The sequence below is a fragment of the Lynx rufus genome, unplaced genomic scaffold, assembly GCF_022079265.1.
Source record: "Lynx rufus isolate CCGP_SWC_20201006 ecotype Redwood Valley unplaced genomic scaffold, mLynRuf1.p SCAF_6, whole genome shotgun sequence".
In the NCBI taxonomy this organism is placed as follows: Eukaryota; Metazoa; Chordata; class Mammalia; order Carnivora; family Felidae; genus Lynx; species Lynx rufus.
In genome coordinates, this window is record NW_025814878.1 from 117,111,622 (window position 1) to 117,131,035 (window position 19,414).

General features: G+C 45.1%; 1 protein-coding gene across 2 annotated transcripts; it reads left to right on the plus strand.

Moving 5' to 3' along the window:
* The first annotated feature begins 189 nt into the window (after positions 1-189).
* PPP1R10 (protein phosphatase 1 regulatory subunit 10) lies at positions 190-18,971 on the plus strand. Of its 2 annotated transcripts, XM_047101759.1 has the most exons (20): positions 190-248; positions 471-994; positions 7,173-7,290; positions 7,974-8,060; positions 8,215-8,350; positions 9,589-9,640; positions 12,158-12,235; positions 12,374-12,547; positions 12,765-12,870; positions 12,983-13,095; positions 14,227-14,327; positions 14,587-14,734; positions 14,812-14,970; positions 15,072-15,318; positions 15,503-15,566; positions 15,667-15,861; positions 16,020-16,095; positions 16,349-16,462; positions 16,616-17,416; positions 17,711-18,971. In XM_047101759.1, the coding sequence occupies exons 3-20, from the start codon at positions 7,184-7,186 to the stop codon at positions 17,818-17,820; spliced, it is 2,868 nt and encodes a 955-aa protein (XP_046957715.1). In that variant the 5' UTR covers positions 190-248; positions 471-994; positions 7,173-7,183; the 3' UTR covers positions 17,821-18,971. The 2 variants fall into 2 exon arrangements, with proteins under 2 accessions (XP_046957715.1, XP_046957714.1); XM_047101758.1 differs by lacking the exon at positions 190-248 and having other exon boundaries at positions 255-994.
* Positions 18,972-19,414: the final 443 nt, after the last annotated feature.

Consider the following 19,414-nt stretch of genomic DNA (forward strand, 5'->3'; position numbering starts at 1 on the left):
GCGCTCGCCGGGGGGGCCAGGAAGGAGGCGGAAGAAGGTCCCGGGGGAGGAAGGGGCTGAGCGAAGGTGAAGGAAGGATAGCCAATCAGCTAGCGAGTTGTCTTTCGGGTTGGCCAATGAATTCATGCCTCGCGTACAATGTCTCGCGACAAGGGCGTTTCACTAGCATGTTTGGGCGCGTTGGGCGGCGTCCGGGTATAAAAGACTCCGCCCGAGCAGGCAGCCGCCATTCTGGGGTTCGTTTAGAGGTAAGTTTGGGTGTTTTGTCGGTTGGAGGGTTAAGTTTTGCTGATTTCGTCGGACTGAGGAGGGGGTTAGGGATGGGTTCTGTGGAGGATCATGGCTTATAAAAGGCGGCTGTGTTCGGGATGGGACCTGGATGTGATTGGAGACAACAGATATGGTATTTTGGGTGTTTAAAGCAGCCCGTATTGATTACATCTTTCTCCCTTGTGTTCCTTTTATCCTAGGTTTGAATTTTCTCGGAGAAAGACAGGCCGGCCACGAGGAAAAAAACAAGCCGCAGCAACATCTAAGCCCTTGAAAGGATCCTGAGAGAGGGGGGAAAGGGAAAACCGCAGCCACCAGCCCAACCACTTGTGTCTTCTGCCCCTTCCCACCTATCTTGCCCACCCCACCAGCCCACGCTGCATGGGACTTGCAATCTGTGGCCGAAGGACCGTCACCACATAACTTCAAAAATAATCAACCACCCACCCTTCCCAAACCCACCCAAATTCACTCATCCAGCGTTTACTTTTTTGAATCCACTCAGAACTTTTTTTCTACGATCCCCCCCTCCCTAAATGGAGTTGGGTGGGGGGAAAATGAATACTGAGTTGGCCTTCGTTTTTTTAAGAGACTTTTTGATCCAATGAGGCCCCCCAAATAATTGAGTTTTGGGTCTTGGTTGGTTGTTTTATTTTTTTTCTCCAAAATTTGAGCCCCCTCCCCCCCTGAGCCCGAGGTGCTGACGTCGCAAAAAAATTGGATAGTAAGTGTCGAATTTTCCAAAACCAGCCTTGCAACAAGAAATCAACGTTTCCCGTTGTGAAACCAAAAATAATGAGAGGAAGAAATGAGACAATAGAACAAAATAGAGAACTGGAGAAGGACCAAGCCGGTCACTTAATCTCCATTAAAAAAGGGCCTTTGGTCTAAACAGTCTTGTTCTCTCTCCCCTGCCACCTACCTTCCTGCCCTGCTGCAGGCAAGGAAAGGGTGGAGGGAGGGCCAGCAAGTGAGGATTTTGATGGTTAACCCTTGGTAATCCAGCCAATTTCCAGACTGCCAAAGCCATAAGTGTTTGCTTTTTATAAGGAGGAATGGTTAACTTCCTCTTGTTAGCAGTCTTCAAAAGGGTTAATGAGCTCACATACAAAAGATGGTGGATCTTGTGGCCCAGAAGTCCCACTTCTTTGTGTGTGAGACAAGCAGGGCGCCTTTCAATTTGCCAGATTAATAAGCAATCTGTACATAAAGATTGCAGGGTAAGGAGATGGGCAGAGAAATAATAGCTGGCTATGACTTTAAATGATTGTTAAATCCTCTCAATTTTAATGTAATTTGCTTGGGATATATTTGTGTGGTTAAAATAGGTGGCAATCTAGGAATAAAGATTGCAAGACACTTAATTCAGTACAAAAATATAATCTTAGTGCCAGTACATACAAGATAATGGGGAGGTAAAGAATGTTTTTAATTGTTGCAGGTTGCGCAGGTTATTTAAGAGGAAAAAAGTGATTAACATTTTAATTTGATACGTTTTGGTGGGTGGGAATACAGTCTAATAGGGGGTGGAAAGGTTGGGAAATGTGGAATTCAGGAGTATAATTTTAAAAACCATTTAGTGCAATTGAATGCTAGCTTTCTAAAAGATTTGTGTCGTTAAAAGGAATTTTTTTCTTCCCTGCTTCAATATGGCGACTTTCCTTGTCCTTTTGTCTTCAAAGCGGTGTTGCAGGTTGTGTCTTGGCCCATTTTTCTCCTGTCCTCCCACCTCAACCCTATTTGTTGAGAGGGGTCCAAGTCCTCCCCCTTTCCCTTTATAGGGAGGATGGGGGTGGTCGATGGTAGCAGGTTGAACCTCAATTGCAAATTCAATTCTTCCCCACAGAAAAATGTTCTTTTAAATATTTTAATTGGTTTTAATTTCACAACTCTTTTACTCAAATTAGGTTAAAGACCATTCAGGGTGGGTGGCTGGTTTGGGGTATTTTACTGAGAAGGGTTGTTTTCTAATGTAACTAGCTGCCGGCAGAGCCGGGATAGCTTTTTTAAGTTTTCCTCTTCTCCATTACAAAATGGCGTCGTCCCTGCTTCTTTGTTGTTTTTTCTCCCCCTTTTGCCATCCAGAGCTTAGGGCCGCCCTAGAAACTTGGTCAAGGGGGAGGAGCAGCATGGAAAGGTGATGTAATCAGCTTTCTTCCTCTCCACCCTCTTGAAACTCCACCCCTGAGCAGATGCTTTCTGGACTCCCTGTGCACGCTGCTGCTAGACAGGAAAAGACATTTTCTGTATTTTCTTTAGAGTATCTTTTATATTCTTAAGAGGGAAAAGCTTATAGGGATTAGGTCTTGAAGTTGTCCATCTCCTGGGCAGCTCTAGTTTTTATATTTAACAATCAAAGCCTGTTGCTTTTATTTTCATCTTCCTTCACTCATCACAACAGCTTGGAAATTTTCCCCGCTTCAGTTGCCAGGGGTGGAAAACCAGTCAAACCAACTATACTTTAAGACTGGGAGCCTTCTGGTGGTGTGTGTGTGTGTGTGTGTGTGTGTGTGTGTGTGAGAGAGAGAGAGAGAGAGAGCTGTGTGCATGTATGTATGTAGGTGTGGTGTGGTGTGGGGGATACTGGGGAAAGGAGAACTTGTGGAAGTGACTTGAATAGACAGTGGGGCCTAATACTGAAATGTGCCCTTTCTGTCCAGGAACCAGTCCTTGGGCCTGCATTTGGTGGCTTTGTATAATGAGACGGGGGAGGGTGGGTACCTGAGGACTTCTTTTAAATCACCCTTATTCCCTTATCCCACCTCTGGGTTTGGGGATAAACTCTTTGTGTTCAGTGCTGTGTCACGTTCTCCAGTTGCTTAGCTCCTGTACATTGGTACTAGGATGAGAAGTGAATAGGAAAGGAAGCGGCAGTTGTAAACTCAAGGCAGGGGGATGCAAGCTACGGTGTCTGGTAAGCAAAACCTTTCTGGTATTACATTTCACAACCTTCATTTCTTTTTTCCAAAGAGCCACCCTTTTTGAATTTCTTTTTCCTTCCCTTTAGAAAGAAATTCCTTAAAAACATTAATGGGAAAATAATGTCTTCATTTTTAAACTTGTGCAGTGCTTTAGCAGTTGGTGCATGTTCAAAGCCATGCCCTATCTGAGGGTGGTATTGGGTATCCTGTCCCTTATCTATCTTCCTCCAACTTTTTCAGTCAAATCTTTGTCCAACTCTCCATATACTTTTCATTTTTTAAAGTCCTGCCTTGAAGCGTGGAGTTTCTAGGCAAAATTGGAAAGCCCTTTTGAACAGCTGTCCTGTGGTGACTTGGTGAGACTTCAGGGCTAATTTTCTGTTGGGTACTGATTCTCCAATTAGTGCTTAAACTTCTGGATTGGGTGGGAGGGACTCTTCCACATGTCTATTGACCACAAGTTTTTTATCTTTTAAGCAGTTTGCCATGTGCCTCTGCAGCATACCTTCCTTGGGAGCTGAACATTCTACCCATTGGGGTTCCTGATCTCTAATGAACAGGGGATTAATAAAGAAGATCTTCCTTAACTTGGGAGATAGGGAAACCACATCCATCCAGAGAACCTTGGAGAACCTGATCCTTGTAGTTTGTGGCCAGAGTTATTTTCTGGGATACTTTGCTGGCAGGTGGGGGGTGATTTTACATCCTTACTGAAAGGCAAATAAGGTTTCTGGGAGATCACTGTATCAGGTTTTCAAAAGAAGTTTAAGGGGTAGGGGCTTATGCTTAGGAGAAGTAAGACCTTGTACATTACCCAAGAGACCTAATTCAGTTCACTGAGTCCTATTAGGAAATACCTCAAACACCAAGGAAAGGAAGGGTGGGGGGAGTGTAAGAGGTCAGGTACAAAACATTTTCATTTTCATTTCCAGAAGTGCTAAGACTTCTCTAAGTCAAGGTAAACTCAGACTCCTTCCTTGTTATGAGTGTTGTGATTGTCTTTAGAAGGGCTCTGGTTTGCATAGGGTTTTTGTCCTGAACCAATTAAGTTCTTTTTTCTTGGTGATGGGTATGGGATAATTTTCGCCAAGCTAGATATTTTTCACCTTGTTAACTGAACAAGGAAAACTCATTTCAGAGGCAGGAGTTGGTGTCACTTAAGGACTTTTTAAGTTTCTGGTAAGAAAGGTAGAAAATTTCCCAGTGCCTTGTGTCAGTAGTGCTCATCTCTGCTTGCAAATATCCTCCATAAGAAGGAATGCACAGCTTAGGAGAAGGTGGAGATAAGGCTGGGGTTATTTCCCTCTCCCCGCCCCTTCTTATTCTGTATGTTCTATCTTGGAGGAAATTAACATGTCATGCCCTAGATTATTTTTGGTTCCAGAAAGCTTCCTCAAGCATTCATTCCAAGCACCAGATATGGCTAGGTAATGTTGACACTTAGTTATTGCTCCTCCTTCCCTGTTCAACTCCTTTGCCTTTTCCACTGTAGGCCTGTGACAGGAATTTAGGCTCTTCATTTCTTTCCACTTGAGTGCCTTGTAGCTTCTTTCAGAATGTACTGACTTTGAAGTAAGGAAATTTGGTTGTAAGACATTTGGAGTCCTTAATTTTAGTGAAAACTAATTTGCCTATAGGAAAACCATGAGAAAACCCATTTACATTTTCTCAAAATTGGCACTTAGGAGACAAAACTTAGTTTTTGTTAATTATACTTCCAAATTATAAATAGGAATAACAATGGTGGAAACCTAATATTTAATATATCTGCTTTGCCTTCTAGCTTCCCCTGATTATTCTTGCTTTTTATGAATGGGAATGAAAAAGTTGTCCCTGGTTCCCATTTCCAGTAGAAGGCACTGGACAGAATTTAGCTTTGCACTCATTGGTCTCTTTCCTGGGGATGGTTATTCTCTCTCACCCTCTTAAGTGAAGGAACATTTGAGCTCAGGTGACACTTTTTTGTTTCTGAAGGAAGTAGGGGGAGCAGTCCTGTTGATTTAGCTCGGACTTGGATATGCCAAAGGTAGTTCTCCAAGGCGATGTATATCCTACTCTTGGTTTGAATCATTGGGATCAGCTGTATTTGGCTGGAAGGGCTGTGGGGGGGTAGGTAGCACTGGTTTAAAGTGTTACTTAATTGAAGGCTTTTGTCAAATTGTGTATATTTTGGTTGATGATATGTATTACTTTGGATTCACTCATTGCTTTTTTAGTCCCCAAGAAATGGGAAGTCGGTTTATATATCCCATCGTGTCTGTGTATCTCTTGGTATAGTAGTGTCTATGGATCACTTTATATGGTGTCTTACTACATGGGAAAAAATGCCTTTATCTCCATGTCTGCCTCTAAGAATCATCACATTTCAGTGGATTTGGCTCATGGGCTTCTAATCTTATCCAGTATTCTACTTCAGTGTTTTTTTCTCTGACCTCAGGTTCTACCTGTTTTTGTGGAGGTTCCAGGGCAGCAACAACAGCAGCACAGTTAACCCAGAGTTGCTCACCTCTCGGAATTTCTTACCTTATTTCCTCTCTATTCAGCCCACAGGTTATGATCTCAAGAACCAGCCTCTTCCCTGCTTCTTCCTTAGGTTGTTAGGACCTATCTATTTAGAAATTTGTTGGCCTTTTTGTTGAGAGGACTAAAAGGTTGAGACTGTTATGCTTTTTGATTTGTCTGAGAACATATAGAACGAATTTATGTTATTTTATAAGAAACTTGTTCTCTTTCCTGCACAAAGTTCAGTCATCGTTGTAAAACACTGATTTTCCCACCCTTCTACTGAGATTCTGTTATCTGTACTAGAAGCAGGAGGCAAGAAGTTGTTCTTGCCTCCTTTCTACCCAATGTTAACCTTATATTCCAAATGCAAGTATTACTGAGGTGGCTTTCTTTTTTGGTTCTCAGAAGTTGATATTTAGAGGTATTGTGGATAAAAATCCCAATCAGAGCCACATTGATTCAAGATTGTCTTGGGTTCTGGCCTAGAAATTGCTTCACACTTCATCCCATAACAGAGTTTAGCTTTTAATGAGCTCCTTTTCTAACCTGGTCTAAAGTAGCTACTTAAGAATTTAATGGCATTTTTCCAGCTTCTAGCTCTACTCCATTCTTTTTGCCTCTGTGGTTTCTAATTTCAGGCCTTTCTTGAAGATCTTGGATGGTGGTGTGATTTTGGAGAGGAGTAGTGCTCAGATTTGTGTCTTTGCTTTTGAAATCACAAAGCAGTCTTTCTCTTGACTTTAAAGCAATAAAAACATGTACAGTATTTGGTTAATGAATGACAGTTCTATTCAAGACTGAGGAGTGCCAGCTTGATATCTTTTATGTCCATTTGTCTCCATTTCTGGGAGCTCCCCTCAACTCTCTTGAGGGAAAGGTTCTGTTATCAAGTTTTATATCACCTGCCATTTTAGCTGATTTTCTCCTGATGCAAGCAGAGCTCATCCTACCACTTGAGGTGATTATGGCTAAATAAGACTAAGATAAAAAGGAACCGACTAATCTTAGAAGACATTTAGCCCTGTCCAAGATTTGCCCAGTTCTTATCAAACTACAGGTTTTTTTCAGGCCAAATTTATCAGCTGCTAAGTAGAAACAGGAACTAACTAAGCAAAAATGCCTTGGAATGTTGAGTGTTTTGTTACAGGCACTTGTTTTTTAGCCCTAATACAATTTAGTGAAGTTAGCTATCTAGAAAGGATGTAACTGGGAGGAAGAGAGAAAGGTGTACTGCCCAGTCCATTGTCTTCAGTCCTGTATTAGTACCATGCTTAACTTGCCAGGGCTTTTTTTCTCAGTGGTGTGATGGTCTGTGTTGATTTTTTCATATCTAGAAAATGGTGAGAGTAGTTGAATATAGATTGAATAATTAGTCACAGAATTTTGTCACATATAGAAATGGAAGTTATTAGAGGGCATAGTGGGACTGTCCTTGCCACCCACTTATTCTGTGGGTTTGCTTTGTCCTTGTCTTAGAAACCTCGATCATGGGTTCGGGTCCCATAGATCCCAAAGAGCTTCTCAAGGGCCTGGATAGCTTCCTTAACCGAGATGGGGAAGTCAAGAGTGTGGATGGCATTTCCAAGATCTTCAGGTGAGTCTGCCTATCTTTGGATTCATTGTGAGTAGAAGATATTGTATGTTGTAATATAACCTTAAGTAAGGCAGACAGGAATGAGTGTTCTTGGAGGAGAAAGGGAGAGTCAGTGGGAATATGATTGGAATCCAATAATTTTAGAGTAAGCGATAGGAAAAGGTGATCCCTTGGTTCCTGGCCATAATGGAATTTGAATATTTGGATATCCACAGTCTTGAGGGAGTCACACTTTGGAAGGAAGGGAGCAGGGAAGCAGAATTTTTGGTTCTGTTTTAGGTCACATTCCTTATACCCAAAGTGTTATTTTCCCTCAGGAACCTTCCAGTTCCCCAGTGGAAGGGAAAGAACTAAACCAGTCCTGAACAGACTATGAACGGATGGCTGTTAGTGCTAGGTTTCTTGACCAGGAAGCAGAATCACGTGTGTCCTGTGTTAGAAGCAGTGATGCTCACCTCCCTGGATCAGAGACTTCAGTGTCTCCTGAATTGTCTTCCATCCTCTCATAGGTTTCCATTTCACTCTGGATCCATATCATCCTCCAAGAGGCTTGTGTGACCCTCCTACCCTGTAGCAAAGTCCCAAGTCATTAGGTTTATTAACGCACTCCCACAGTTAGAGATGCTTCTGCTGAAAGAGGCATTCTAGCTGCTCCATGTCTAACCTTAATTTCCCTCCTACAGTCTTATGAAGGAAGCACGAAAGATGGTGAGTCGATGCACTTACTTGAACATTCTCCTGCAGACCCAGTCACCAGAAATATTGGTCAAGTAAGTGGGGAGCTGGGCGGCTGAGATGGGAAGATGTTAGAAAGTGGGGGAGGTGAGGCCTGGGTTTCTAGATTATTGATGGGGGAGTAAGAGTGTGGGATGTGGCACTCCAAAACCTAGGAAGGTCATTACAGATTCTCCTACCTGCCTACAGGTTTATTGATGTTGGTGGCTACAAGCTTCTTAACAATTGGCTGACCTATTCAAAGACAACCAACAACATTCCCCTCTTGCAGCAAATTCTGCTGACCCTGCAGCACCTACCACTCACTGTGGACCACCTCAAGCAGGTACCTTAAGTCTTTACAACCCTAGTGCTTCCTTTTTGCATTAGCCTAACAGATAAAATACCCACAGTAGCACTGATGACATTGCAGTCTTGGGCCTGTGAAGGAGAGTGGTAGAAAAAAATAGGAATTTGGGGTACCTGGGTGACTCAGTTAAGTGTCCCGACTTCAACTCAGGTCATGATCTCAAGGTTCGTGGGTTCAAGCCCCGTGTCAGGCTCTGTGCTGACAGCTCAGAGCCTGGAGCCTGCTTTGGATTCCATATCTCCCTCTCTCTCTACCCCTCCCCTGCTCATGCTCTGTCAAAAATAAATAAATGTTAAAAAAAAAAACAAAAACATTGAAAAAGAAAAAATAGGAATTTAGTATCAGAAAACTAAATTTAATAGATGTGTGGTTGGGGCACTTCATATATTTGAGCCTTAGTTTTCTCATCCATTACTGGGGTTTTGTTTTTTTTAAGTGACGTGCCACGTTTTTTTTTTTAGGTTTTATTTATTTGAGAGAGAGTGCAAGTGGGGAAGGAACAGAGAGAGGGGGATAGAGAATCCCAAGCAGTCTCCGTGCTGCTAGGGCAGAGCCCAGTGTGGGGCTTGAACTCCTGAAACCACAAGATCATGAACTGAGCCGAAACCAAGAATCGGTGCTTAACCAACTGAGCTGCCCAGGCACCCCTATTGTTGCTGTTTTCAGGGTTAAGTATGAATATGTCTACAAAGGGGTGCCTGGGCGGCTCAGTCAGTTAAAGTGTCTAACTCATCGTTTCAGCTCAGGTCATGATCTCACAGTTGGTGAGTTCAAGCCCCACATTGGGCTTTGTGCTGACTGTTAAGCCTCTTACTCTTGGTTTCAGCTCAGGTCATGATCTCACGCCTTCATGGGTTCAAGCCCCGCAACAGCAAGCATGCTTGGGATTCTCTCTCTGTCCTCTGTCTCTCTGCCCCTCCCCGACTCATGCTGTCTGTCTGTTTCAAAATAAATAAACTTAAGGAAAAAAAAGAAATTGTGGCTGGAGTACCTGTCTGGCTCAGTCGGAAGAGTGTGTCACTCTGGATCTTGGAGTTACGGGTTCAAGCCCAAGCCCCACCCACATTGGGTATTTAAAAATACCCAATACTTAAAAATACTTAAAAATAAAATCTAAAAAAGAATAAAAGAAACTGTGGGTGAGTTTGTGCAGTTGTTAACTGAGAGGACTTATTTTCCTCCTGGCACATAACTTTTCTCCCCATCTCTCATAGAACAACACGGCCAAACTGGTGAAGCAACTGAGCAAGTCAAGTGAGGATGAAGGTAGGGGCCAGTCCTTACTTTCTGTCACAGCCCTTCCTCATTACTTCTACTTAGTTAATGCCATGTCTCACTTCCATCCTTGAACTGTCCTGTCACTCCTTGTTACCTCACCTTGCTTTTCTCTTTCTTTTAAAAATTGAGCTTCTCTAACCTGTCCTCTTTTCCTGTTCTCAACTCTGAATGGGATTTGTCCATTTCTCTACTGTTGAATGTAAAACAAGACACCGCACTTTAGAAGCTGATTCTTAATATCTCTTGGTGTAAAAGGTATACACTTAAAATTCTTTGGGGAAAATAGCATCATCCTAGAGAGTGTCATCATTACTCTGTTTTTCTAAATATAAAGCATATTCTGAGACTTTCAGTGTGTATTTTCTTAACAACAGATACACTATTTCTACCAGTAAACACCTTCCTTTAGGGCACGGACAGAATCCTGACTGCTGGAGTAGATAGATTATAGCTTTGGTGGCAACAGAGTCTTTCCTTTTCTAAGACAAAGCGTTGTGGACTCCTTGGCAAGGGCCATACAGTTCTGGCTTGAAGACAGAGCCTGGCTCCAGAAAGTTACAGCCTTTTCTTTAGTGGAAAAAAAAAAGGGGGTTATACCCAGGGTACAAACCACAAGCACAAGACACCAGTATCCCACAAGTGAGCAGTATTCTAGCAGAGCTAATCCCCTGATCAGAATACAGGCTTGCTCTTTTGGCTGAAGGGAATGGTGTGCTAGGTCCTTTTGAAAAGAGGCTTTGGTGGTTTGGGTGTGGAAGGAGCATGTAGACCTGGGTAAGCCTATCTGAAGTTCCTTTAGCTATAGAGGAAAACACAGAAAATGTACAAAGATAAAGGGTTTAACTCACAGAATTGTTTCAGTGAAAGACCTTTTCTAGCTTTCTATTCTTTTAGCTGTATTAATTCTTGGTTTTTAAGCCCTTTAAATACTGAGCACTTCTGATTTGTGACATCACAAGTATCTTTAATAATAATTTGTAATGTAAAAATACATTACAAAAGATCCTTTTAAATCATTGCCCATCTCTTGTTTCTTCATTGTCGGGTATATTGTTCCCTGTTTTCTAGTTGGCTCAATTGTATGCTGCCACTTTTGAATATAGGTGTAATTCTTGTATAATTTCTTTGGATACTGTAATTTATATATTCCTTATAGACTGTAAAGTTTCAGTAGACCATAATTTCATTTGGTCCAAAAAGGTTTATAATATCCCTGCATTGGGGATGCCTTGGGGTTCATGTTGCCTTAAGTATAGAAATTGCTGGGTTTGTGAATATTTGAGAAGTTAGGTTTTAATGTTTTAAACAATCTCATTATTGAGTCTGTAAGTGAAAGTGTTGGTAAGAGGAGGGGTGCCATAGATACGTTATTTGCCAAGTACAAAAGCCAAGAGCTGTAAAGGATTTTTTAAAGTTTATTTATTTTTTAGGGGCGCCTGGGTGGCGCAGTCGGTTAAGCGTCCGACTTCAGCCAGGTCACGATCTCGCGGTCCGTGAGTTCGAGCCCCGAGTCAGGCTCTGGGCTGATGGCTCAGAGCCTGGAGCCTGTTTCCGATTCTGTGTCTCCCTCTCTCTCTGCCCCTCCCCCGTTCATGCTCTGTCTCTCTCTGTCCCCCCCCCCAAAATAAATAAATAAATAAATAAATAAATAAATAAACGTTGAAAAAAAAAAGTTTATTTATTTTTGAGGGGGGGAGGGGCAGAGAGAGAGGAAGAGAAAGAATGCCAAGCAGGCGCAGTGTTCTGAGCATGGAGCCTGATAAGGGGCCTGATCTCACGAACTGTGAGATCATGACCTGAGCTGAAACCAAGAGTTGGATGCTTAACCAGCTGAGCCACCTGGGTCAGACTCTTGCTTTCGGCTCAAGTCATGATCTCACGGTTCCTGGGTTCCAGTCCCAAGTCCAGCTCTGTGCTGGCAGCATGGAGCTTGTTTGGTATTCTCATATTCTCTCTCTCCTTTCTGCCCCTCCCTTGCTCATGCTTGCTCTCTCTCAAACTTAAAAAAAAAAAAAAAAAAAAAAAAAAAGATGGATCTAAATCTGCCTCCTTTGAACTTTGTCTTTAGGCACAACACAAACTAATACTGGTTAGGGGAAGAGCATTGGCACTGGCTTCGTTCTGGTTTTCTAGCTTTCTCTTTCTCACTTTGTGAAGGAGGTTTAAAAATCTTTGGAATATAACAACCACATGAAGTATACATAAAACAACTGATGTAGTTTTTATAACGTATTCTATGTGTAATTGATGTTCATTCTCCCTCTTCCCCACCTCCGCCCCGCCTCCCCTCCCAGTGTTGAATTGGAATAGAAGACTGCTATATGATTCATCTTTCCATTTTGAAGAGTTTGGTTTTTCAGCCTATCCCATGTTTTTCTTAAAACTCTGAGTTACTTTTTTTGTTACACAGGTTTTCACAGTATATCTTTAAACATCTCTGTTTTCTGTTATTGGAAGAGTAATATTTTTAATTACTTAGGCATTTCTCCTCACTCTCACCTGCAGAGCTCCGAAAATTGGCTTCAGTCCTTGTCAGTGACTGGATGGCTGTCATCCGCTCCCAGAGCAGTACCCAGCCTGCTGGTAAGCTCCTTAGTCTTTTATCCCTTGTATTTATTTCTTTCCCACTGGGACATGGCTTTCAGTACCATTAGCCTGCTTCATCTCTGAGAGTCTTTCTCTTTAAGTAAAATCCTTTTCTGCTTTGTTTTTTAACAACAGAGAAAGATAAAAAAAAACGTAAAGAAGAGGGGAAGAGTCGAACCACCCCTCCTGAGCGACCCTTGACTGAGGTGAAGGCTGAGACCCGGGCTGAGGAGGCCCCAGAGAAGAAGAAGGAGAAGCCCAAGTCTCTCCGAACCACAGCACCCAGTCATGCCAAGTTCCGTTCCACTGGTAAGGCTGTTGACCAGTCTTGGGACAGTCTGTGGGCGGATGCATACCTAGGGTCTTGTGGTGGAATAGCCGATTTATGAAACGGCACACACATGGAAGAGGGAAGACTAGTGGATGAAGCTTGGGCTGGATGAAGATTTGGGGTTGGACCAGGGAAGAAGAGTTAAGAGAATGAGGGTGAGTTCAACCCCAATATCATGTTTTTTCCTTCCGCCAGGGCTAGAGCTGGAGACCCCATCTTTGGTGCCTGTGAAGAAGAATGCCAGTGCAGTGGTGGTTTCTGACAAGTACAACCTTAAACCCATCCCCCTCAAGCGTCAGAGGTATGGACTACATCCTGGGTTTCTGCGTGGGTTATGTCTGTGGACACGAGGGAGAAAGAAGGGGCAAGTCAGGGTGAATCAGAGATGTTGTTGACCATTCCTCTTCTGACAGCACCACAGTTGCTCCAGGAGATGCTGCCCCCCCTGCAGAGAAGAAGTACAAGCCACTGAACACCACACCCAATGCCACCAAAGAGATCAAAGTGAAGATCATCCCACCACAGCGTGAGTCTAAAGTGAAGGAATATACTTGGAATTGGGAACAAACTCTTTTCATGGGAATGATTGTTGGGGGGTAGGTAGGGGATTGATTTCTTCATGTCTTAAGTGTGTGTGTGTCTCAATTTTTGCACTTCTGGAGCTCCCCTTTCGTAGGATTACTTAGGGGTACTTTTAGAGATGGTACTGGGAGGTATGTGACTGGTTAGGAGCACTCCCAGCTGCAGGATATTCTGTCATGTCAATGGGGGCTGGCTTCTTCAGTTATCTGAGCTCTAATTCATACTTAAAGCTACAAATTGTTTGCCTTTAAAAGAAAGAAAGAATAGGGGTGCCCAGCTGGCTCAGTTGGAGGAGCATGCAATTCTTGATCTCCAGGTCATGAGTTTGAGCCTACATTGGGTATAGAGATTATGTAAGATAAAAATAAAATTTTTTAATAAATTTTTCATAAATTTTATAAAAATAAAAAAATTTTTTAGTAAGAATAACAAGCATTTCTTATATGAATCCAGCATATGCTTCCTGGCATCTTGAACTTATTATGTCCTAAGTTTTCTTGTTTTGTTTTGTTTTTAATCCTTTTCTTTTTTTTTCATTACTACTATTATTTTTTAAAAGTTTATTTTGAGGGGTGCCTGGGTGGTTTAGTTGATTTAAATATCTGACTTTGACTCAGGTCATGATCGAGGCTCAGGTCACGTGAGCTTGAGGCCCGTGTCAGGCTCTGTGCTGACAGCTCGGAGTCTGGAGCCTGCTTGAGATTCTGTGTCTCCCTGTCTCTCTGCCCCTCCCCTGCTCACGTTCTGTCTCTCTTTCTCAAAAATAAATAAACATAAAAAAAAACAACTCCATGAAAGTTTATTTTGAGAGAGAGAGTGCATGCATGGGGAAGGGGCAGAGAGAAAGGGGAAGAGAATCCCAAGCAGGCTCTGCACTGTCAGCACAGAGCCCAATGTGGGGCCTGAACCTGAGCCAAAGTGGGACTCTTAAACGACAGAGTCATGTAGGCAGCCCTTATGATGTCCTGAGTTGGAGCAGGGTCTCCATTGGCCCATTTTCTGCCCAGATTTGTGTATAGGAATAGAATTGTGAAAGAGGTCTAATGATTCCATGTTCTGCTTTTTCCTTTTATAGCTATGGAGGGCCTGGGCTTTCTGGATGCGCTCAATTCAGCCCCTGTTCCAGGCATCAAAATTAAGAAGAAGAAGAAGGTGTTGTCACCTACAGCTGCCAAGGTATGAGCCCTGGGCAGTAGGTGTCAGTGACAGGATGTCAAAAGTAAAGTAGAAGGAAGGGAAGGGTTTAGCAGGTAGGGGTGGTTAGGGAGGACAACAAGATATAGGCTGGGGTGCGGGTGGGAGGTTGGCAATGTGAGAGACAAAGTCTTCCTTTATAGGAACTCATGGGAGATTCTGTCTAGGACCACGGACTAATTGCCTTACCTTAACTTTGGCTTTCTTATCAGCTCATTAACTTCTTTTTCTTTCATTATAGCCAAGCCCATTTGAAGGGAAAACGAGCACAGAACCAAGCACAGCCAAGCCTTCTTCCCCAGAACCAGCACCTCCTTGTGAGCCTATGGACACAGACCGCCCAGGAACCCCAGTTCCCCCTGTTGAAGTCCCAGAGCTCATGGATACAGGTAAGTCTAGAAATTGGTTCAGATTTGGGGGTTTTCTGAAAGAAAGGGCCTGCGTCTAAAACCTCTTTTGCTTACAGCTTCTTTAGAGCCAGGAGCACTGGATGCAAAGCCAGTGGAGAGTCCTGGAGATCCTAGCCAGCTGACCCGGAAAGGCAGGAAGAGGAAGACTGTGACATGGCCTGAGGAGGGCAAACTGAGAGAATATTTCTATTTTGAACTGGATGAAACTGAACGAGGTTAGCGTGTGTAGATTCCTGTGTAGTAGGTGGGTACAGAGAGTTTAAAAAGGACGTGGTTGTACTTACTTTTGCTCTTGTTTTTTTCTCCTTGCCAATAGTAAATGTGAATAAGATCAAGGACTTTGGTGAGGCAGCTAAACGAGAGATACTGTCAGACCGACATGCATTTGAGACGGCCCGTCGTCTGAGCCATGACAATATGGAGGAGAAGGTTCCCTGGGTGTGCCCGCGACCCCTGGTTCTACCCTCACCTCTTGTCACCCCTGGAAGCAATAGCCAGGAGCGATACATCCAGGCTGAGAGGGAAAAAGGAATCCTTCAGGAGCTCTTCCTGAACAAAGAAAGGTGAGCAGAACAGGGTTTACGCTCTAGGCATGAACCATATCCATATTAAGTGCTTGGACTGCTGAGGGGAACATGCGCTCTGGGGTAATTCAGAAGGGGGTGTAGGCTAGGAGGGAATGTGAGAGCTTGAATAAATAATTTGACTATCTTTTTTTTTCCTTATTACCTGTGACATTCCTAATAGTCCTCATGAGCCTGATCCTGAGCCCTATGATCCTGTACCCCCGAAGCTCATCCCCCTAGATGAGGTGAGCGAATGCTATGTGGCAATGGAGACTGTGATTTATTTTAATGTGTCTTTCACATTTCATTTCCATTTCAAATGGAATTGTTCTCCTGTTCTTGCAGGAGTGTTCTATGGATGAGACCCCATATATTGAGACCCTGGAGCCCGGGGGAGCTGGTGGCTCACCTGATGGGGCAGGTGGCTCCAAGTTGCCTCCTGTCCTGGCCAATCTCATGGGAAGCATGGGTGCTGGAAAGAGCCCCCAGGGTCCTGGAGGAGGGGGCATCAATGTCCAAGAGATCCTCACCTCCATCATGGTAAGAGTCCGCCTTCCTCCGCCTTCCTCATTTCCACTTTCTCTGGAATCTGCTTGTCTTTTTACGCTAATACTCATCTTCTCACTTACCCCCTCATCTGCCTCTCTTTTCTCTGCCAGTTGTTAACCTTGCTCTCTATTCACCTTGCCTCCTCACAGGGTAGCCCAAATAGTCATCCCTCAGAGGAACTGCTAAAGCAACCAGACTATTCAGACAAGATCAAGCAGATGCTGGGTAATCACCAGGGCCAGCCCTGGGGCCTGGGGGGAGAAAGACTACTTTGGGGTGTGGGGAGTAGGGTTCACAGACAGTGGTGAGCCAGGGGTATTGCTGCTAGATGGGGAGGGGAAGACTGGATAGAGCATTTCTCTGCCAAGTTGGTCTGAGAGGGCCAGAGGGGCGTACCTGAGTAGGAAGTCATGCCACTCTTCTAGAATCCTCTTGCTGACTGTTCTCTTCTTTTTTTTTTTTTTTTTTAAATTCATAGTGCCGCATGGATTATTAGGCCCTGGTCCAATAGCCAATGGTTTCCCACCAGGAGGTCCTGGTGGCCCCAAGGCCATGCAGCACTTCCCCCCTGGACCTGGGGGACCTATGCCAGGTAGGTGGTAAACGAGAGGTTGGAATGGGTTTACCTGCTTGATTGTGGTATGGTAATAGTGTAGGTTGACCAAAAGGTGGGAGGAGATAGTTTAGGCTGGGAGAGGCTGAGTGTAACAGGTAACTGTTACTGTTTCTTTTCTCCCCCTAACAGGTCCTCACGGAGGCCCCGGTGGGCCAGTGGGTCCACGTCTCTTGGGTCCCCCACCCCCTCCACGAGGGGGTGATCCCTTCTGGGATGGCCCGGGTGACCCCATGCGGGGTGGCCCAATGCGGGGGGGTCCAGGACCAGGTCCTGGACCGTACCATAGAGGCCGTGGTGGCCGAGGAGGAAATGAACCTCCTCCTCCTCCTCCCTTCCGAGGGGCCAGAGGAGGTCGCTCTGGAGGAGGACCCCCAAATGGAAGAGGGGGCCCTGGTGGGGGCATGGTTGGAGGTGGTGGGCATCGTCCTCATGAAGGCCCTGGTGGGGGCATGAGCAGCAGCAGTGGCCATCGTCCCCATGAAGGCCCTGGCAGTGTCATGGGTGGTGGGCATCGCCCCCACGAAGGCCCTGGTGGTAGCATGGGTGGAGGTGGGGGACATCGTCCCCATGAAGGCCCTGGCGGTGGCATGGGCAGTGGCAGTGGACATCGTCCCCATGAAGGCCCTGGCAGTGGCATGGGCGGAGGCAGTGGACATCGTCCCCATGAAGGCCCCGGTGGAGGCATGGGTGCTGGTGGCGGACATCGCCCCCATGAAGGCCCTGGTGGGAGCATGGGTGGAAGCAGTGGACATCGCCCCCATGAAGGTCCTGGACATGGAGGGCCCCATGGCCACCGGCCTCATGATGTCCCTGGTCACCGAGGCCATGACCATCGAGGGCCACCGCCTCATGAGCACCGTGGCCATGATGGCCCTGGCCATGGAGGAGGGGGCCACCGAGGGCATGATGGAGGCCACAGCCATGGAGGAGGTGAGAATAGTTCCTGCTCCCTATATGGTTTTTGGTGTTCCATACAAGTTGTTGGGGGAGCATTAGTACCCCAGGTGTGCTAGGCCAAACATGAGATCACCTCATTCTCAGCATGCATTCAGTTCCTACCCTTTGCCTTTCCCCCAAATCCGTAAGATTCCAGGTCTCCCTGAAAGAGAAGTTTTCAGGATGCTGTGGATGGGGTGGGGGTGGGGGTGGGAGGAAGTGGGGGTGAGGGTGGCATTGACCCTGTCTGCCGTTTTCTGTCTAAAAATTCCACTGTCATTCCCACAGACATGTCAAACCGCCCTGTTTGCCGACATTTCATGATGAAGGGCAACTGCCGCTATGAGAACAACTGTGCCTTCTACCACCCGGGTGTCAACGGGCCCCCCCTGCCCTAGGGACCACCTCCTCTGCCCCACCCACACACACCCCTGTGGACTGCAGCCTTGCTCCTTCTACCCTGTTATGGCTTCTGTGAGGCCCACTTTTCCCCTTTCCCCAGCTGATGAGGAGCCGGCCCCCTCAGTTCCCACCTGCTTGGGTTTCTGGGGGTTTTCGATCACTGGTGCGTATTGATGTACATATTCTCCTCCAGTCTGGGGAGGAGAGACTGGATACATTCTGTACCCTGGACTGCTGAAGAGAAGACCCAGTTGGCTTCATTTTTTGAGGAGATTTGCCCTATAACCCCAAATCCCTTTCCAGTATTGCCCTTAATGCCTGAGAACCTAAAGCTGGTTATCCTGGAGAACACCTCTACTCTCCTATTGTGGGTCCTCCACATGCACACAGAACTGACATGGGATCAGCTGCACTTATGAAATCATCCCAGCCAAGTTCATTATTCCTCATGGGGGTGGGGAGATGGTAAAAGGGGTATTATATATCCCACTGCACTGAGAGGGCTCAATTAGGCTGGATTTGAGTTCTGGAAAATATCATCCCCACTTCTGCCCTGACACAGGCTTTACATTGAGTCCTTTCTCAAGACTTTGCAACCTTCTGTGAACACCCAAGTCTGCATCATGGGTCTGTTAGGTTCAGTGATGGCCAATTCACATCTGCATCCAGTGGAAGTTTTAGCTGGTATAGGTGAGGCTGCTGGTGTTGGTCCACCCTTGCCTACAACTCATTCTGGAAACTTTGTAAAACACTTCAGTGAGACCAGCTTTTCATCAACTTGCCCAGCACGCTGGGCCTGACAGTCACACTACATGCACTGCCTTCAGGAGTTGGCGCACTCTTTGCCCCCACCTGGAACCTTGTTGGTGTGAGGCCTCTGGCTCCCTTGCCCTGTCAGCCACCTCTGAATCCCACCAGGTGCCTTCCTGGGTGGGTGCAACAAGCTGACTTGCCCTTCCCCAGCCCTCTCCTTCACATGTCTCGGCATCAGTTGTTTTCTGTGAAAACAGTGAATTGGTTGGCTTTTGTGCAGGGTCTTGGGTTAGAGCCACAATGGATTTGAGGGATGAGTATTTTCTTTTTTCTTTTGGTTTTGTATATTTTGTACATTAATAATAAACAGTGGAAAGAGAAGCAGCTTATTTAACCCTTAGTGTGTTTGGGCTCTTTGTTTAAAACCCAGCCATTATCTGCTGTTTTAGGTACATTAGGACAAACATTTGTGGAATGTGTTTTCAGTTCTTGAGGAGCTAACATTTGTTCTGTGAGGTCAGTGTTGGTATTAAGTGAAACAAGGAATATTTTGAACATAAAACACCCATAGGTACAGAGTAAATCCCATGGGTCAACATTATTTGAGTAAGCATTGGGACCTAGGGGAACACAGCTTTTCACAGATTGCTGGAGCTACAGATGGTGTAGGTGGACATTCACTTCAACATGCCTGTGGAGTTGCTTAGGGAAGGAATTTAAGTGAGGGTGGGTGAAAGGAGGAAAAGCTGGTGGCTCCTATTAAGAGCAGTTCCAGTGGAGAAAGTGAAGAAAAGCAGAAAATGTACGCTCCTCTTCCCCCAAGAAGTGGCTTTGCAA

Excerpts from the sequence above, each read along its gene's own strand:
- PPP1R10 (XM_047101759.1), top strand. The coding sequence starts at position 7,184 with ATGGGTTCGGGTCCCATAGATCCCAAAGAGCTTCTCAAGGGCCTGGAT. Across the intron at positions 12,548-12,764 it reads TGCCAAGTTCCGTTCCACTG|GGCTAGAGCTGGAGACCCCA; the intron begins GTAAGGCTGTTG and ends TCCTTCCGCCAG. Across the intron at positions 14,328-14,586 it reads TGTCACCTACAGCTGCCAAG|CCAAGCCCATTTGAAGGGAA; the intron begins GTATGAGCCCTG and ends CTTTCATTATAG.